Raw genomic sequence first — 17,746 nt, 5'->3', positions numbered from 1 at the left:
ATCACCAAATATGTGATCACTGAAGCGGTGATCTGAAAAAAATTTTATTAAAATTTAAATATCATTTAATTGATAAAATATTAATTTCTTACGGCTGTAACAAGACCGCCATTGATTTTAAAAAGCCCAAAAATGGAGTCCGGTATTTTTCTGTGCAGAACTTCTATTGCAAATTGTTTCAGCTCAAAAAAAAAATAATTTTAAGGTGTAAATGAAAGTTTAAAAAATTATTAAAAATAATTACCTGAGATTGTATCCCTCCGTGGGTTGAGTAAGCATCCATAACCTCGAAAATAATCTCTCCAGTCTTCTTTGTCTGTAAGAAAACAAAACATAACCTCAATTGGAACAAAGAAAATGATTTTTAAGTCGGAATTTTTCATAGAAAAAATTCCTACGGCAAGATTTAGGATTAGAAATGGCTAGTTACTAGCCTCACTGGTGATCAGAGTCATCTGGTTGGTAAAAATTACGATGATGAAAATTTCCTTGACCATAGTCGTGGGCTCGCAGATAAAGGATATCAGAGGAATATCTTGGTTGAAGAAAATGACTCGCTTTGCAAATTTGTAGGAGTAGAGAATGAGTCTGATGCAGAAAATAATAATAGTCAGCAAGATGGGCCATTCAAAGAAGTCTGTCAAGTCCTTGAAGATGACAAGTAGCCTCCTCTGGTGCTGTCTCAGCAAAGTTATAGTCCTGAGGATGAGTTCATTGTGCGTTGAGCTTTTGACGAAGATCAAATCGCTGCATCCATGATTTTCAACCAGCAACAAAAGCAGCTCGTTGGTGTAATTCAGCCTTTTGTTGACGTAGTGCACCAGAATGGTGTGCTGGAGCATCAGGATGTTGATGATGAATCCAGACAGCACCATTATTACGAACCACCAGTCGTTAGAAGCCACGGCTTCAAAAACGAAAGGTATCACCTGGAGAATCATCAGGACCACTTCTGTAATAAATGATACGATTTCGTAGTTTCTGGTATTGCGACGAGAAACTGACCTGTTGAACTGGCTGATTAAGTCCTGCTCGAAGTCCAGAAGGTCGTTTAAAATTCTGATGATCTTCTGGTGGTTGAAGCAGTAGTACCACAAAATTACCGACGAGATCCAGGACAGGTTGATCGTCACCAACTTTCTCAGCACCAATTTAGGCATGATTGTGCTATAGTTCACCACCAGCCTGATCAGCAACGCTACGCAGGGGATCGACAGCAGAAAACTGTACACCTGGTCTTTGATTGAAGAGCGCAGGAATATTTTCTGCTCCGAATTGGGAAACACTACTTCAAAGGGCGCGAGGCCGAAGATTTTGAAGAATGTTACTATGAAGCTGACGGAAGTTTTTTGGGAGTTTAAAAACTTTAGAAGGTTCTTCATTTTGCGGAAAAGCTATCTGCTCCTTCGAGGTGCTGATAGATTACTAATCTATCGGTTTTTTAATTTGATTTATGGGCGGCCTTTTAGGTCATTCTAAAACACTATAATTATCGGATTAATTTTTAATAAATTCTTGACGGTCAACGCCTTGTTTGTCATCTGATTGAAACAGGATAATTATATAGGTGAGCATTATACTGAATACCTAAAAGTTTACATTTAATTTAATTTTTATTTTACAATCTAAATGTTGATACTTACTGAAGTCAGCCGACTGTTGTCCAAAGGAACCATTTCGAAGGCTGTAAAGGAGACGTCTTGATGAAATAATTCCATGGAAAATTGTTCTAGCTGGAAGTGTTAGTGGTTAAAATTGTGTCAAGTGAAAATGGAAAAAAAAAAAAAAAAAAAAAAAAAAAAAAAATTACCTCATATGATATTCCGGTATGTTTGGCATACACTGAAGTTAATTGGTAAATTATCTTGGTTGTTCTTTTCATCTGTAATTTTAATAAGTATATAATTTTTTTTTATGCGCTCTTTTACCTTAAAATTTAACAAATTTTAATAACTTACTTCTTCATAAATAGCCGTGACAGAATTAGCCAGAATAATAGTAGGATAAATACACATTATAAAAAGGAGCACATGATCAATGCAATCAGGGATCTTTCCTCCTCCAGTTTTATCAACCAAATAATCCCCAATGGAGGACACAAAGAGGTATCCAACATAAACAGCGCCTAAGAAGTAGTACACCAACGAAACCAGCATGGGAATAGAGTAGAATTGTGCAATGCTGTTGCTGATTCCGCTCAAGCTGGAGTAAGTCTTCCTAATAAAGACCACATAGTCGAGGACAGTTTCCTCCGACGGAGGATCAAAAACAGAAATAAAAGGATAGCACATTTGGCCGCTACGGTTCGTCAGCACCAGCAGCGACTCGTTCAAGCTGAAGTACTTCTTCTTGATGAAAATTAGCAGAATCGTGTACTGGATCATCAGGTTCCTGATAGCAAACTTTGGGAGCACGTTGACGACAGCCTGCAGAGTGTCTTGGACCATCAGCTTGTTGAACATCAGCACCGAGCTAATCAGCAGGTAAGCTATCAAGACTGCCAGGTGCTGGTGTTGTCCAGTGTGCAGCTGGTCCAGGTCCCTCAGGTTTCTCACCAGATCACTCTCGAAGAACAGCAGGCTGTTCAAAATCGCTGCAATCTCCTGGCGCTTGATGCTGAAGATCAGGATCAGGATAATCTGGATGGAGATCACGTTGATCCGGAAAAAGATGTCGAAGTGGTAGCGCAGGTGCGATTCTTCGTGATACTCTTGGGTGAACTTCCCGTAAAGGTAGAACACTTCGAACGGCAGCAAGATCAGCAGCCCGATTGAGTTTATGATCAATGCTGAGGAACTTGGAGAAAATTCCACTCCGATATCTTTCTTGTGGTTCCGGTAAATCGGAAACTCTAGCATCGAAATTGGCGCAAGTCCAAACAATTTATACATCGAACTCATCAACCTCAGAAGCTGGATGTCTGACTTTGATAAGTTGTCTATCACCACCATTTTTGATAAATGCTTCGCAGGGAAAGAAAGATTCTTCTTGACAGCTTAATATTTGGTTCATAAAACACCCTTTGTTTGAAATGTCATTTTATTTGACTTATCTATTATTAATCCGTGACGCTAATGCGATTAAATGTTAGGAAATTTCGGAGGGATTCATGACAGGAACTATGTTTTTTTATGGTTCTGATAGCTAGCGCTATGACTGGCTTTTTTCTTTAATAAATATTTTTTTTTAAGAGTGTTTTAGTGATTAATAAACATTATTAAAAATTTATGACAAATCAGCTGACATCTGAAAATTTTTATAATTTATTTTATTGAAAAATTGTTTTAAAAAAATTCTACATGTTAAAAATTTTAAAAACTATACGTGCAATTTAAAAAAAAATTTTTTTATTGCTAAATTTTTTAATAAAATAAATTATTTAAATTTTTAAATGTCGGTCAACTTAATTTTCATACGAATTTCCCGCGCAGCAGCCATATTTCTCGCGCAAGCGCAGTAAACAAACCTCAGCGCGCATGTCTGTATTTTTATCCAGACAGATGACTGTCATCTTGCAGTTTTACTAAAAAAATTATCAACAAATAATTAATAATTTAACCACGTGTTTTTTCTAATTAAACTAATTATATTTTTGTTGGAATAAAGTTATTTAAATATTTATTTATAAAAATGTCTGAAGAAGAAGATAAGGTAAGTTACTTTTTATTGAAAAATTTTTCTGTCACTCATCAGATGTTTTTTTTCATTTTTTTTTTTTTTTTTTTTTTTTTTTTTAATGAAATTTAATTATTAATAATAAATAAAATTAAAAAAAAAAAAAAAAAAAAAATCAGAAATTTAATGACATTGAAAATTTTATGAAATAAATAAATAAATTATTTTTTCCAGGTCCAAAAATTAAAAGAAGATGGAAACAATTGTGTCCGACAGCAAAAATATCCTGAAGCAATGTTTCATTACACACATGCAATTAAAATAAATCCTAGCAATTACTCTTTGTACAGCAACCGGTCTTTCGTGTTTTTAAAAATGCAGCAGTATCATTTTGCAATGGAAGATGCTATGATGACCATAAAATTGAAGCCAGATTGGACCAAGGTACATAATTTTATAATAATAATTTTTTGATTATTTTTAATTTCTTAAATTAAAACTAAAAAATATTTTAAAAAATTGCGCTTATAGATTTTACAAATTAATTTTTTTAATTAAAAAAAAAAAAAAAAAAAAAAAAAAAAAATTGCAGGGCTATTACCGCAAAGCAGAAGTCGAATTCTATACATTTAGGTTTGACGACGCACTGCATTCTTACAGACAAGCATTATCTTTGCAACCAAACGATCCAGATATAATGGAAGCGATCAACAAAGCATCTAGATCATTAATCAAAGACCAAAGAGGTATTTTTTGACTCTATTAAATTAAATTAAATTAAATTAATAAATAAATATTTAATTAACATCAGCTGATCAACAAATTCCGTGGCTGGGAGCTGGAATCGGAATTATTTTAGGCGTAATAGTTGTCATAGCCGATTATGTGTTCACCAACAAACCGACTTTGACCGTAAGAATTTATAAAACTTTTTTAAATAAATTACAAAATAATTAATTATATATAAACTGCAGCATCCGCTGTTGATGGCGCTGCTGACTATATCAATAGCGATGATCGGGTTCGGAATCGCCAAAGGGTTCAGATACTTTGTTAAATGTCAGAGAAAATCGTTGTTGGAACCGCCGTTCGACTTGCTCGAGGAAAATTCCAAGCAAGATGACAAGAGCGAAGAGACTGACAAGCAGAGCGAAAAGCATCCGAAGTACAGCAAAGCGCAGGCGCGTCAGCGGTTCAAGAAAGGCAAAACGTAGTTTTTAGGGTTTTTAGGCGATTTAAGGAGATTAGAAAAATATTATGACGCTGCTTGTGCACCTAGTAATTTTATTTAAGCACCTTTATACCTTTAAATACATTTTTTATTAATAGTGTGGTAAATTTTAAATAATAAAATTGTTAATCATTTCTTTATTGCAGTTTTTAATTTTTTTTTTTTTTTTTTTTAATTATTTTGATGAATTAAAAATTTATTATTTTAATATTCTAATTAATGAGTTTAAAGAAATTTTTTAAAAGGTTACATATATCGCCATCTGTTGGCAAAACCCGTAACCATTTCTTCCGACATTTTACATGTAAACTACCCTAAGGCCCGCCATTTTGTCATCCGAAAGTAAACAAGTCCCAGTTTCTTGTTTCTTTAACAATTAATGAAGCAAAATAATTAATAATAAATTTATTTAAATAATGGATTCAAAAAATCCATACCAAATATACTTAAACATGTTAGAAGAAATAGAAGCAGACAATTTAGCCGCCATAAGATCAAAAATAATAGAATTAGCAACCTTGCCGCAGTGGCATGACATAAAACAGCAACTATTTTACAAGTCAGTGATTCACAGCAGCCATCAAATAATAGTCTTGATGCTTAAAATGTACCCGGAGGTGCTGAGCGACGACACAGTTTTCAATCTCCAGATTCTAAGACACGCTGTAAGAAATGAGAACCTTGACCTGGTAAAAGTGATCCTGCACAATGATTTTAAGCTGATGAGCAATCCAACTGACTTCGACATGTACGACTGCATAATCCAGGACGCATTCAGGAATTACTACCAAAAAGGCAAGCTAGATAACCAGATTTTCCGGGCGAAGAAGATGATTAAGTTCTTGATAGAGTACCCGAAGCACCAGAGTCATCTATTTGGCATCCAGCTGTTTATCGACGAAGCTACCTTGGAAATAGACTTGACGATTTCCGAAGAAGACATCAACAAGATGTACGAGCAAAAAACAGTCCTGGAGATTTACACTGATAGGATGAAATTCATGGATCCCAAGCTGGTCTATCTTATGCAATTGTTCAGGAACATTGTTTACTGCCTGGTCAGGGAAATTGTCAGGCTTAAAATGTGCAAGCTTGTTTCTTCCCCCGCTAATCAGCGAGTTATTTCTTCTTTCAGAGACTTGCACTGCTTTGCGAAGAAATGCGAGGGGGAAATTTTTAAAATGCTCGGCTACCGTGTTGTTGACTACGACAACAAAGTCAGTGCCAAAGTTTCGGATCTCCTCGCTGAATCTTTTGTCAAATATTCTTGCACGGAAAAAATAGTCATGGTTCTTCTGTCGAAGGAGTTTAGAATGAGATTTCCAATTTATTCCGGGATTATTCTTCGGTTTGTCACCGCTGCAGTTTATCAGAACAGAATTATGGCCACAGGCCCACCATTTTTATTAAATTAAAGTATTTTTTTGTTAATTATGAGTTAAGTACAGTAAGGTTAATAAATTATATTTTTTCTGAATTTATTTTTTTTAAATTTTATTTTTATTGCAGGTTAAATGAAGAAATTTTTAATTACTAAAAAAAAGTTATTAAAAATTATTGCAGGGCTAGAAATTATTGAAATTAAAAAATTAAACTTGAGAAATTTAAAGGTTTAGTAAATTTATAATTTTGATAATTGATAAAAAAAAAAAAAAAATCCGTCACAAAAGATCCATAAAATTTACAATAATAATTTTTGACAATTCTTTTGTCTCAATTGACCTTGTACTTAAATAATTAATCTTTAATTATCGTCCCGAAAAATTTGACAAAGCACAATGACGCTTTCAAACGGGGAATTCCACGATAGATAAACTAACGACGGGATTTTTCTAAAAATCTTTTGTCTTTGGGAGTGAACAATAAAGTGAATTAATTGAATAAAATTTCATTGTTTGCAATTAAAATAAAAAAGACCGGGCTCCAAAAATTTGTCACAGTGCAAATTTATTGACCTTACAAGCTAGTTGGTGGATTGAATAGAAGCTATGGCTAAGCTAACAATTCTTGCTACCTTAATGGTATTTGCTGCGGTAAGTTTTTTTTTTTTTTATTTCATTTAATTTTTTAATTTTGATTAACTTTTTTTTAAGATATTTTCACAAGCTGTCACGCAGCCAATTGTTCAATACAGTGGCTATGACGGCTATGACGGCTACAACGGCTACAATCCAGGATGTTTGTATTTTTTTTTTTTTTTTTTTTTTTTTTTTTTTTTTTATTAATAAAATTAATTATAATTAAGCTAATTTATTACACACGTAGACATAAATAAATTATTTGTTAAAAAAAAAATAATTGATGAATTTTTAATAATTTATTTACAGCGAACTACGAAATGAATGAATGGCAACAAAGAGCAGGTCACGGATCTACTGAGTCGAATCATACCCGTTCAACGGAGAACATTAATTCGAAATCTACCATTCCTCGCATTCCATTTTTCGGGGATATCAATATATTCACTACCGGTGAAACAACTAAAGAATCCCAGACGACACATACTGTCAATTACTTCAAAAAATAATTGTTAATTTAATTATGAAATAATATTTTAAACGCCTCAATAAATTTACAATTATCATTTTAAACTTAAATTTTGTTTTTTTATTAAATTATCCCAAAAGAAAAAAATTCTTCTTGCAAAAATTTTTACAATTCAATTTTATTTGAATAAAATATTTTTAATTTAAAAAATAATATCTCGATAAGAAAAATTGTTAAACCAAAAAAATAATTTTTAATTATCAAGAAAAAAAAAATAGTAAAAAAAACTTTTTATTCAAGATTTTTTTTTCTTGAATTAATTTTTTTGGAGTTAATTTAAAAAAAAAAATTTAATTTATAATAAAAAAAAAAAAAATGAAAATTAATTTAGCAAATTTTTAATAATTTTTTTGACAAATAAATTGTGGCAAAAAAAAAATTGACATGTTGGAATTTTAATAGATTAAAAATCCAATTTTATAAGAGTAATTTTTTAGAACAAAATTTCTTGTTAAAAAAAAATAAAAAAATAATTTTTATATTCTTCAAGTGAAGCTATTGATATTTAATTATCAAAAAAACTTGAGCCTTTTTTTAAAAAACTGAAAGGGCGTTTGTCTTGAGATACGCCCTTTTATAGCTTTAGGATACCAATTTTTTTTTTTTTTTTTTTTTTCACAGATTTTTACGTTTCAGACAATTTTAAAATAAATTTTTTTTTTACGCCCTTTCACCACAAATCTCTATTAAATCTTAGCTAATTTATTAAGCTCTTTTACCTTTGAGCACGTAAAATAAGACAAACATAATTATATTTAATAATGAATTTATTGATTATCAAAGTGAACATTTTTAGAACAAAAATTTATATATTAATTCTAAAATTTCATTAAAAAAATGAATTTTTTTGGAGAATCTGTAGCCTTGTTACTGCATTTGATTCAGCCTTCCACACTTGAAATCGCTTACCAGGCATGTTCGTAGGTAGTCGTAACTTCTTGTCCCTTTCTGGTGATCTGATGATTAAGCTGACCATGTCCGAGATGTACTCCGAAGACATCGAGGCCGAGAGTATGAGAATCCTTAATTTTATCATCAATTTTTTTAGTTTGAACTTGATGAAAACCACTGTGTTCCGATTGACTATTGTCAGGAGCATTATAGTTTGGAGCTGGTTGATATCCGTAGTTTGGATATCCACCCCAAGGATTTGGTTGGTAACCATAGTTTGGATAGCCGCCCCATGAATAAGGTGCTGTGTAACCTGCTGGTCCTTGAGGATAACTTGGACTTGTAGCATAACCGTTTCCTGGGTTTGCAACAGGTTCTTTACTATAATCATTATCTCCAGCTGGACTCTGAGCTGGTCTTTGATCGTTCATATTATTTTCTTGATTCATTGAAGGTCCTGCTTGATTATTATTTGATTGTGCTGTTGCTCGTCTCATTAAATCCACGACTTCTTTAATGTAATTAAAAATTTACAAATTAGAAATATTTTTTATTAATTTTATTGATTAATTAAATTAGATAAATTTTTATAGGAAAATTTATGACATTTAATTCAGCTGTCAGCAAATTTTTAATTTTCTTTAACAAATAAATTTGTTCCAAAGAATTATTTATAAAAAATTAATTATTCAAAAACAGCTGATTTTTAAATTATTAAAAATTACTTGGTAACGCATTTCCTTGAGGACCCCCATCAACCTGTCGTTGATATTGAGGTTTGGCATGCGAATAAACCTATAAAAAATTAAATTAACAATTAAAAAAATTATTGACAAGTTGAGGTTAGAAATTTTAGTTAATTAACTCACTGCATTGGTAGCAAGCGCCATGCAAATAGCAAGAATCATGGTAGCGGCCATGTTTGAAAACCCTGTTGCAGATAATAAACAAAAACTGTTTTACGCGTCAGTCTTTTATACGCATTTGAGACAAAGAAAAATTTTTAGTTCTGATTTTTAGTTTTGATTTTATTGAATTACAGAATTCCCGTGTGTGAAAGATAACGTTGAATTTTTTTATTCGCCAGATAGTGAAGAACAATAGAATTTTTTGATGGATTATAATTATCAAAATGGCGATGTATTTTTTATCGGTGGTAATTCCAATTTTTGAGAATCTATTGTCTGCTAATGACTTGAAGTTAAATTTTAAGAACAAAAGAATTTTTAGATTAAGGATATGAATAAAAAGACGAGCAAGTGTTTAGTGCGAGTACTTTCAATTTGAAGTTAATCCGAAAACTTTTCAAAAATGGTCAGTGCTACTATTTTTGCCACTTTGGTGGTTCTTTCGGCTCATGCGGTAAGTTAATTGTTTATTTTAAAATTTTGACATTTAATTTAGCTTTAAAATTAACATTTTTAATTTTTTAAAATTTCTTGTCAATTTTTTAAAACAAATTTTTTTTCTAAAGAAAATTAAAAAATTATCAAGTGACAACTAATTTCAATGTCATTGAAGTTATCCGATCTTTTTAATTTATTAAATTATAACAAAAAGATATTTAAAAAAAAATTGCACTTTTAGTTTTTAAAATTTTTTTACACATGACGTTTTAAAAAAAAATTTTTTTTTTTAATGATTTTCAATAAAAAAACAAACTCTTAAAATTTTCAGACGTCTGCGCTAACTTGAGTTTCATAATTTTAATTAATGATATACCTCCTAAATTAATTTTAATAAATTTTTTTATTTAATTAAATTATCAATTGAATAGGAATAAATTCTTGGTTGAAAAAAATTGAAATAAAAATTAATGGTGAAATTTTTTTCGAAGATCTATTCGCATCCTCAAGGACCTGGTGGTTATTATCAACCACCGCCATATCAAAGCTACCCGATGTATCAAGGACCACCACCGCAATATCCAGGACCACCAATGCAATATCCAGCAGCGCAATATCAAGGACCACCACCGCAAAACTACCCGGCTTACCAAGCACCACCACCACCACCACCACCACCACAGCAAAACCGAGGAGGCTATCAACCAACAAATCGACCAGCATCGCGCGGTAGGAACAATAGGAGGAAGGCACCCTATGGAGCTCACAAATTTGAGGATAAAAAATGGAACAACGCAACAAATGAGCACTACGATCTCCAGCACAGTATATTAGGATACTCGTGGTTGAAAATTCCTTACGATCGCGACACTACTTACGAAGGCACCTCATCTACCGTAATTGAAAGGAGTGAATGGCCATAAATAAATTTTTATAATTATTTTGATTTAACAGGATTTCAATACTTTTTCTACTTTTTGCTTGTAGGTTCAATTTTGAGACTTTTTTTTTTTTTTTTTTTTTTTTTTTTTTTTTTTGTAAAAGAGTCCAAATTTTGCCTATAAACTCATCAATGCTTATTTAATTACTATTGTCTATTAACTGCTCCGATTGTATGTCAAATATTATAAATAAATATCCATTATAATTCATTTTAAATTGTTCTTTTTGTTACTATTAATTCTTAAGAAAATTAAGTGTTAGCCGACATTTAAAAATTTTAATAATTTATTTTATTGAAAAATTATTTTAAAAAAAATTTCAAATGTAGAAAATTTTTAAAATTATACATGCAATTTTTTAAAAATATTTTTTCTCTTTCAATTTAATTATTGAAATGAATAGAAAAAAATTTTGAATGTCGGCTAACTTATGAAAATTAAATTAGCCGACATTTTAAAAGATTTATAATTTATTTTATTGAAAAATAATTTTTAAAAAATTAGAAAAAAAAAATTTTCACCTGTAGAAAATTTGAAAAATTATACCTGCAATTTTTTACAAGTATTTTTAAGCTATTGCATAGCTTTTATCGCGGGCTTTGAGCGCGGCGACCGAACCAAGAAATTCCGTAACGAAAAAAACCTAACAATCGTCTAACGTCGTTTCAGTTCGGTAGACTTCGGCACGGTGTTTGTGTACGTGCGACTATACGTATGCGTGTAGAGTCTATACACTGTATAGGTATCTATCATCTATGTACAACAGTGAATAGCTGTACGCGTAAAATTTGTGTACAAATTGTTTTGAATATGAATAAACAAAGTGCATTTATTAATGAAGAAAGTGATGAAAAAATAGTGAAAGAAAATGAGTGAGTACTCTATATACATAAATTTTATTATAATCACAAATGCAGTATTTTTTGAATTTATATATAATACTGCTATAAAAATAACCTAAAATTATTTGATATTAACATGAGCGATCTTAATTTAGTACCTTTGTTTTTTGTGTATAGGTAATACAAATTAATGCCGCACAGAGAAAGTATATATGATATTTTATATCTATATAAATGTTCATCGCGCGAAATCCGATGATCAAACTCTTAAAAATATCGTTTTTTTTGTTCAAATTTTTTGAATGAATAATTGTTTTGGTGTGTAATTACACTATTTATACCTAATTATTTATACCTATTATTTATACCTAGCTATTTTCGTTTTATAGAGAAGAAATACTTAAAGAGCTGAAAAGAAAAAGAAATTGTGAACGTCAAAGGGCATAAATAAAAAATACAAAAAAAAAAAAATAAAAATACAAATACGATTTACAAGATTCAGTTACGAGACAAACAAATGTGTTAATTCTTACCAAAACTTGCATGACGCATGATAATCCGATTGAAATACCTAATTTCAATTGTATTGTTCAATTCAAACGAGGTACTGTTCCAAAAGGTGGGGTAGCTATTTACCAAAATAATAATAATAATGTTACTAATATTATGACTCCGAATATTGAAATAAATATTGCACACGTTAGCGATGTTAATGTTAGGCGCTCATTTGTTGGAGATATTTGTGCGTGCTTATGCAAACTTAGAAATGGCCTACACATAGTCATGATAGCAATTTACATTTCTCCGAATCCAAAATTGGACGAGGTAGAGTATTTTATTCATCGCACTTTACTGGAGTACACTGAAGATGGGTCGAAAATACTTGGTACAAATGGTAATAAATTTCCACTTATCTTCGCTGGCGATTTCAACATCAACTTCGCTGATAAAAAATTAGAGCGGTTGACAACTTTTCTTTCGGAAAAATTGAATTTGAAAATGAATAATGATCCACAAGAATCCACAACAAAATATGGGACCACCATTGACGGGTATTTTCCAGATATTTAGAGGATATCAAGTCTTAAACTTATGTTTCTTATTTCAGTTACCATAAACCTATAGTTTCAATGATAAAAATTACAGAATAACCTACATGTATTATAAGATAATAAAAATATTTTGAACAATATTAACTTCTCATTTATTCAATAAAAGAAAAAAATTTGTTTTCTTATCGGTCACCACGCTCAAAAAGTGTAACTTAAATTAATATCAAAGAAAAAAAAATAGCTTAATACTGCATGAATAAAATAAACAAATAATTATAATTGCATAAGTTGATAAAAAAAGCTATGCAATAGCTTTACCGTGGCAGTCCCCGAGTGCCACACGTGTTTTTTTTTTTTCTTTGATTTTTTACTTATTAATTTTAAAATCAATTTATTTTAAAAAATTAACAATAATTTTATTTTATTTTATTTATTTATTTTTTTTAATCTGAAATAAGTTTCTTGATCAAAAAACTCTAAAGATATCTTCTCAAAAATTAAATTTCTACCTCCACATACTTTAAAAGTATTTAATGATCTTATAAAAAAATAAAAAGTTCAGAAAATGCATTTATTCTTTAATAATTAACTCAAAATTCTTTTTTGTAAATAATTTTCTTCAAATTAATTCAACAAAAAAAGTTAGGTTAGTTTGTAGCAAAAGTACAAACTGAATAAAAAATATCAAACAAAAATTAAAAATTCTTGATACAAAAATTATTAACTTTGTATTATAATAATAATAATAAACTCATTATTTTTGTTTCAGAATCCTTAAACATGCGGTTACTTTTGATTTCACTCACCAGATGTCGCTAGGGGTAACAAGCAGACAAAGAACAAAGGTCTTTTGTAAATTATCAGGAAATTACAAAAATGATTTTTTAATAATTGTCGGGAATACCGCTAGGAAGATAAAACTAATCTAGGAATTTTTGACAATAGTTCCGTACTCTTGATTGATCATTGTTCAAGAACAAAGACAAATGGAAGTGCCGATTTTGAAATTAAGTATAAAAAGATTGAGCTGGAATATTTTGTCACAGTTGAATTTCTTCAGCGACTTAGTAAGGTGAAATAGGAATGGCTTCTACAAAAATTCTTGCTATTTTATTGGCAGTTGCGACTCAGGCGGTAAGTTTATTATTATTAAGAATTTTTTTACAATAATTTAATTAATTGTAATAAAAAATTATAAAAAAATTTATCTGTGTTATTAAATTAATTTATAAATATCATCTAAATTTTTTCTACAGTTTTATTCACATGCAATGACACCATTATCAGAGTATCTTACTTACCAACAAAATATTCAAAGAAATTGTCAATGTCAACCCCAAGAAGGTGACATTCACCCCGGCGACACAGCTGTGCGCCCAAAAAATAATGAAAATTACGACGGACTAGCCCAAAACCCAGGAACCGGTTTTTCGCTCAACAGCGGACCTGCGGACAGTGCTCCATATCCATACTACCGCATCCCGGTGCCAAATATTGAATTAACTGGATTTAATTTAGGATCTGCTTTTGGAGAGTCTTCTTTTAATCACAGATCTGATTTTGGCGGATTTTCGACTTTCGACCAAATACCAGCATCTTTCAGTGGATTCTTCAACGATCCATCTTGGTATTACAGAAACCCCAGCAACCCTACTCAGATTCCAAAGCCGTTCAACGGAAAGTCTCAGAACACGGACACCATGAACAATGTCTCTAAGAAATTAGGCCAGCACACCATTGAGCCAAAGCAGCCCGCAGTTGATTGTGATACACCAACCGCTGCTCCTGGAAACACTGTTTATTACAAAACAACCGAACCTCCCACAAGTTTAAGCGGTAGCGCTGGATTCAAGTTTGGACCTGTTAACTTTAAGCACGAAATCAACAGGGAAGGAACATCAGTCACAACTACTTCCAGGAAAACTTGGTAATTTTTTTATAATTCAATTTTCAGAAAATATCTTTCTGAGTGGATGAATTTTTTTTTTTTATCAAAGTTGTGGATAATAAAATAAATTTAACAATTAAATTAATGGATGAAAATTTATTTAGTCTTTCCAAAATCTACTTTTACAATCCTTAATACTTAATACTTATAAATTTCTGCTGCATAAATTTGTTTGATTTAGCATGTGAGTTAATTAATTATTAACTGATATATCTTGGCTATCAATGTAGATTAAAGTTAGTAAGACTGCTTGAAAGAATTATATGTTGCAGTCCCCTCGCTAGTCGTGTGCCGGTCGTGTTTAACTGTGCCCAATTTAGCTCTAAAAAGTCCGTAGTCCAGCTGACGATTACTGTCACTCCTTCTGTCAGTCTATTGACTTATCAGATTCCTTGGAACCGTGGTACTCTCTTGGCTTGGGCTGTGGGGTTCCGTATGAAGGATATCCAAGGTAGGGATAGTAACCGGCTCCTGGATATTATTAGGGTGGAGGATAACCCAGGTAGCCTCCATACGGAGGTGGAGGAGCATAACCGGGATATGCTTGACCGTAACCGGGGTATGGCATTGGTGCTTGGCTATTGGGGCCTGATTATTGAGGCGGTGGTTGGTTATAAGCTGGTGGAGCTGGTGGAGGTGGTTGTTGTTCCTTCGCTGGTTGTCTCTCTGTCACCCTCAACATGCACGCTAGGATACCTCGGAACTTTAATTTTCATAAGTACTTACGAATTCGTTCTGACGTGGTGATTCGACTCGAGTGTCTGCAAAGAAAGTTTCATTAGTTTATCATAAAAATATTTTTTAACCCGGTAAGTATAATTAAAAATAAAATATACTTTACCGTAAAAGCCGCAAAAGCGTTACAATTAATATAATTTTATTTGTAACCATCGCTGCTTCTTATTGAATTGATAAGCTTGTGCTCAATACTCGGTCTTTTTATACTTTGGTACGTACGGCGTATTTTTTTTTTTTTTTTTTAATTTCTTAAACTATTTTATTACAATTTAAATTTTGCAGGAAAAAATTACGTCTCAAAATTCAATGAAAAAAAAATTTCTAGCTTAAAATCTGAGAATTAAGATCCTTGAAGAGAATAATTTTTGAGCTGCACTGCGGGGTAATTTCTTCTGAAAAAAGAATCTTCTTTGAGCGGTTTCTCCACTTTGGTGTTTTTCAACCAATCAGAGTGAGCAAAAATACAAGGCGCTGATAAGAAGCCCCTACGCAAGCGGCGATAGAAAAAGTGAGGAGTGGTGATGTGGAGGAACCGTCACTGCAGAAGACTAACCTCGACAGATCGGTTCTTAGAGGGCGACAAATTTGTCTGTTTTAAACAAAGAAACTGATAACGGAGTGTGCCTGGAATGGGTATAAAACGATCGGGACTTGGTGATTCGTTACAAGTACAACGTTTTCTTTAAGAACTCGTCAGTGAAATAAGGAACGGCCATGGCTTCAACTTCAATTCTTACCCTTCTGGTGGCGCTGTCAGCCCTTACGGTACGTTAATCTGACCTAAAATTATTTATAAATCAGATTGATTTATTAATTTTTAAATTTTTAAATTCCAGCTCAGCAACACCACCGACTCAGCAACCACCTTTCAACTGCTACTGCCCAAGCCCAGCTCCTTATCAAGGATACTCAAATTATCAAACACCACAGTACTCTCCCTTCCCTAGCTACCCCAATTCCAGGCAAATACCAGCTTCATACTACAACATACCTACCTCTGGTCCATCTAATCAATTTTCAGCGTCGCTGACTGCCCGCTGACTGGGTTCTACGGTCGTCCGCCGTTTCCTTCTGGATTTTTCCCGAATAATGGAATGCCAAATTTTGAACTACCAAAGGACCCTTTCAATAATTTTCAGGAACCTACCACGACGATTGAGGCTCCCGGGTTCGGTGAACTTCTTCAGCGTTAAAAATAATTCTGTAGAATAAATAAATTTCTTCTTCATTTTTAATAAAAATGTGTAATTTATTTTTTTTAATTATACTAATAAAACTAGCCGACGTTTATTTAATTTTTTTAATCTTTAATAATTAAATTGGAACAAGAAAATATTTTTTAAAAATTACACTTGCAGTTTTTTAATGTTTATTTACAAATTAAATTTATTTTATATTTTTTTGTAATCATTTTTTGAATGAAAAAAATAATTCTAAAAATTTTTAAACGTCGGCTAATTTAATTTTCATTTTTTAATTTAGTAATTTTATATTTTGTTCTTAATTTGAAATTTGAATTTGGCGCCCGGAAAAAGTTTTTATTTTTAGCCGCCAGAGGCGCTGAAACTCGAATTAGTGCTTAAGTTTAGTCCTGCGCTACAGCCGTTCGTATCGTAATGTTCCGAAATTTACATCGTATGGCTCCAAGTATCTGCAAATTTTTTTTAATTACAATCAATTTAAATTAATTAAATATAATTATATTCAAAAACTAAAAAAAAATTGATAAATAATTATAAATTTATAATATAATTTATATTATAACAATTTATAAACTACAAGGTTAATTTTTTTTTTTTTTTTTTTTTTTTTTTAAAAAAATTATTAAACATCTGCTTCATTAATTTTTATGAAAAAAAAAATCATTAATTTAATTAAAATAAATAAAAAAAAAAAATTGCATTGCTATAACAGCGCATGCGCAGTACTTTTCGGCCATTTTGGACGCCATTCTTTCCGACAAAAGCGCGCGGGCGGTAGTTATTGTTTTTCCCGGTACTACTTCGTCAAATTTTTGTTTACATCTATCGTAAATTACGCGTAAATACTTTTTACTAATAAAATATACTATTACAAATAATTATTGTGATAATTCCGGACACTGAACATTGAATGCTTAACTAATTTGTACCAGAGTGAGCTTTCTTCCTTTTTGTGTTGACATTTATACATTATTACCAATTTAATTGTTTCTTAAAGTGTTTTTTTTTTTTTTTTTTTTTACGAGTGATAAAAATAATTGTCAAGTGTTTTGTGGTATAATTTTACTAGTGGTGAGTGGTGAATATTTAATTTGACAGTTTTTCTAAACAATCACTGATGAGTTGACTGGGTGTCATCAAAATGGCGGTGTCTTCTTCAAGAAAATCCAACTTCCTGGAAAAGGTAAGATTTTTTTTTTAATAATACTGAATTTAGCAGTCAGCTGTTAATTTTAAAAATTTTGATATTTGTTGTTATTTTTTTTTCATTAATTTAAAAAAAAATTCAAAATAACAAAAAAATTATTCCAAACTCCAGAAATTGAAAGTAATAAAAAATAAAATCATGGTTCCAATTACAAAAATCATAATTATTTATTAATTATTCTTGTTT

At 31.2% G+C, this 17,746-nt stretch overlaps 8 protein-coding genes across 15 annotated transcripts in view; 5 read left to right on the top strand and 3 right to left on the bottom strand.

Annotated features, from left to right (window-relative positions):
• Positions 1-28: 28 nt before the first annotated feature.
• LOC141527923 (uncharacterized) lies at positions 29-1,647 on the bottom strand. The gene has a single exon (XM_074243683.1). It carries the CDS (start codon positions 1,380-1,382, stop codon positions 423-425), a length of 960 nt encoding a protein of 319 aa, XP_074099784.1. The 5' UTR covers positions 1,383-1,647; the 3' UTR covers positions 29-422.
• Positions 31-2,951, bottom strand: LOC141527805 (uncharacterized). Its single transcript, XM_074243468.1, has 5 exons — positions 1,959-2,951; positions 1,811-1,882; positions 1,644-1,733; positions 245-316; positions 31-182 (listed from the first exon to the last, which is right to left on the bottom strand). Exons 1-5 carry the CDS (start codon positions 2,949-2,951, stop codon positions 81-83), a joined length of 1,329 nt encoding a protein of 442 aa, XP_074099569.1. The 3' UTR covers positions 31-80.
• A 544-nt stretch (positions 2,952-3,495) lies between these two features.
• On the top strand, positions 3,496-4,986 carry LOC141527919 (serine/threonine-protein phosphatase 5-like). Its single transcript, XM_074243670.1, has 5 exons — positions 3,496-3,651; positions 3,850-4,059; positions 4,208-4,361; positions 4,427-4,527; positions 4,590-4,986. Exons 1-5 carry the CDS (start codon positions 3,631-3,633, stop codon positions 4,827-4,829), a joined length of 726 nt encoding a protein of 241 aa, XP_074099771.1. The 5' UTR covers positions 3,496-3,630; the 3' UTR covers positions 4,830-4,986.
• Positions 4,987-5,120: 134 nt separating this feature from the next.
• On the top strand, positions 5,121-7,424 carry LOC141527918 (uncharacterized). Of its 2 annotated transcripts, none has more exons than XM_074243668.1 (3): positions 5,121-6,283; positions 6,356-7,024; positions 7,174-7,230. In XM_074243668.1, exon 1 carries the CDS (start codon positions 5,263-5,265, stop codon positions 6,259-6,261), a length of 999 nt encoding a protein of 332 aa, XP_074099769.1. In that variant the 5' UTR covers positions 5,121-5,262; the 3' UTR covers positions 6,262-6,283; positions 6,356-7,024; positions 7,174-7,230. The 2 variants fall into 2 exon arrangements, with proteins under 2 accessions (XP_074099769.1, XP_074099770.1); XM_074243669.1 differs by lacking the exon at positions 5,121-6,283 and having other exon boundaries at positions 6,357-6,879; positions 6,940-7,024; positions 7,174-7,424.
• Positions 7,425-8,128: 704 nt separating this feature from the next.
• Positions 8,129-12,575, bottom strand: LOC141527827 (uncharacterized). 2 transcript variants are annotated; one of them, XM_074243512.1, is made up of 3 exons: positions 9,154-9,292; positions 9,010-9,079; positions 8,130-8,795 (listed from the first exon to the last, which is right to left on the bottom strand). In XM_074243512.1, the coding sequence occupies exons 1-3, from the start codon at positions 9,202-9,204 to the stop codon at positions 8,299-8,301; spliced, it is 618 nt and encodes a 205-aa protein (XP_074099613.1). In that variant the 5' UTR covers positions 9,205-9,292; the 3' UTR covers positions 8,130-8,298. The 2 variants fall into 2 exon arrangements, with proteins under 2 accessions (XP_074099614.1, XP_074099613.1); XM_074243513.1 differs by lacking the exons at positions 9,010-9,079; positions 9,154-9,292 and adding an exon at positions 11,947-12,575 and having other exon boundaries at positions 8,129-8,795.
• LOC141527831 (uncharacterized) lies at positions 9,505-10,577 on the top strand. Its single transcript, XM_074243522.1, has 2 exons — positions 9,505-9,646; positions 10,122-10,577. The coding sequence occupies exons 1-2, from the start codon at positions 9,596-9,598 to the stop codon at positions 10,551-10,553; spliced, it is 483 nt and encodes a 160-aa protein (XP_074099623.1). The 5' UTR covers positions 9,505-9,595; the 3' UTR covers positions 10,554-10,577.
• On the top strand, positions 11,345-15,261 carry LOC141527826 (uncharacterized). 6 transcript variants are annotated; one of them, XM_074243506.1, is made up of 5 exons: positions 11,353-11,443; positions 11,591-11,731; positions 11,803-12,032; positions 13,235-13,599; positions 13,722-14,435. In XM_074243506.1, exons 4-5 carry the CDS (start codon positions 13,549-13,551, stop codon positions 14,394-14,396), a joined length of 726 nt encoding a protein of 241 aa, XP_074099607.1. In that variant the 5' UTR covers positions 11,353-11,443; positions 11,591-11,731; positions 11,803-12,032; positions 13,235-13,548; the 3' UTR covers positions 14,397-14,435. The 6 variants fall into 6 exon arrangements, with proteins under 6 accessions (XP_074099610.1, XP_074099607.1, XP_074099611.1 ...); XM_074243510.1 differs by having other exon boundaries at positions 11,591-12,032; positions 13,235-13,310; positions 13,411-13,599; XM_074243509.1 differs by lacking the exon at positions 11,591-11,731 and having other exon boundaries at positions 11,345-11,443.
• Positions 15,262-17,394: 2,133 nt separating this feature from the next.
• Akt (AKT serine/threonine protein kinase) overlaps positions 17,395-17,746 on the top strand; it is a 49,298-nt gene continuing 48,946 nt past the window's right edge. The window contains exon 1 of the mRNA XM_074243498.1: positions 17,395-17,536. Coding sequence (XP_074099599.1) covers positions 17,495-17,536 — 42 coding nt within the window. The 5' untranslated portion in view covers positions 17,395-17,494. The remainder of the gene's footprint in view (positions 17,537-17,746) is intronic.

This window comes from Cotesia typhae, unplaced genomic scaffold (assembly GCF_013202065.1).
Source record: "Cotesia typhae breed Kobodo isofemale line unplaced genomic scaffold, CoteBio_Ctyphae contig_413, whole genome shotgun sequence".
NCBI lineage: Eukaryota > Metazoa > Arthropoda > Insecta > Hymenoptera > Braconidae > Cotesia > Cotesia typhae.
This window is presented reverse-complemented; position numbering and strand designations above follow the sequence as displayed.

Excerpts from the sequence above, each read along its gene's own strand:
- LOC141527923 (XM_074243683.1), bottom strand. The coding sequence starts at position 1,382 with ATGAAGAACCTTCTAAAGTTTTTAAACTCCCAAAAAACTTCCGTCAGC.
- LOC141527805 (XM_074243468.1), bottom strand. The coding sequence starts at position 2,951 with ATGGTGGTGATAGACAACTTATCAAAGTCAGACATCCAGCTTCTGAGG. Across the intron at positions 1,883-1,958 it reads TCACGGCTATTTATGAAGAA|ATGAAAAGAACAACCAAGAT; the intron begins GTAAGTTATTAA and ends TTAAAATTACAG. Across the intron at positions 183-244 it reads ACGGAGGGATACAATCTCAG|CTGAAACAATTTGCAATAGA; the intron begins GTAATTATTTTT and ends TTTTTTTTTGAG.
- LOC141527919 (XM_074243670.1), top strand. The coding sequence starts at position 3,631 with ATGTCTGAAGAAGAAGATAAG. Across the intron at positions 3,652-3,849 it reads TGTCTGAAGAAGAAGATAAG|GTCCAAAAATTAAAAGAAGA; the intron begins GTAAGTTACTTT and ends TATTTTTTCCAG. Across the intron at positions 4,362-4,426 it reads ATTAATCAAAGACCAAAGAG|CTGATCAACAAATTCCGTGG; the intron begins GTATTTTTTGAC and ends AATTAACATCAG.
- LOC141527918 (XM_074243668.1), top strand. The coding sequence starts at position 5,263 with ATGGATTCAAAAAATCCATACCAAATATACTTAAACATGTTAGAAGAA.
- LOC141527827 (XM_074243512.1), bottom strand. The coding sequence starts at position 9,204 with ATGGCCGCTACCATGATTCTTGCTATTTGCATGGCGCTTGCTACCAAT. Across the intron at positions 9,080-9,153 it reads TGGCGCTTGCTACCAATGCA|GTTTATTCGCATGCCAAACC; the intron begins GTGAGTTAATTA and ends AATTTTTTATAG. Across the intron at positions 8,796-9,009 it reads TCAAGGAAATGCGTTACCAA|AAGTCGTGGATTTAATGAGA; the intron begins GTAATTTTTAAT and ends ATTACATTAAAG.
- LOC141527831 (XM_074243522.1), top strand. The coding sequence starts at position 9,596 with ATGGTCAGTGCTACTATTTTTGCCACTTTGGTGGTTCTTTCGGCTCAT. Across the intron at positions 9,647-10,121 it reads TGGTTCTTTCGGCTCATGCG|ATCTATTCGCATCCTCAAGG; the intron begins GTAAGTTAATTG and ends TTTTTTTCGAAG.
- LOC141527826 (XM_074243508.1), top strand. The coding sequence starts at position 13,549 with ATGGCTTCTACAAAAATTCTTGCTATTTTATTGGCAGTTGCGACTCAG. Across the intron at positions 13,600-13,721 it reads TGGCAGTTGCGACTCAGGCG|TTTTATTCACATGCAATGAC; the intron begins GTAAGTTTATTA and ends TTTTTTCTACAG.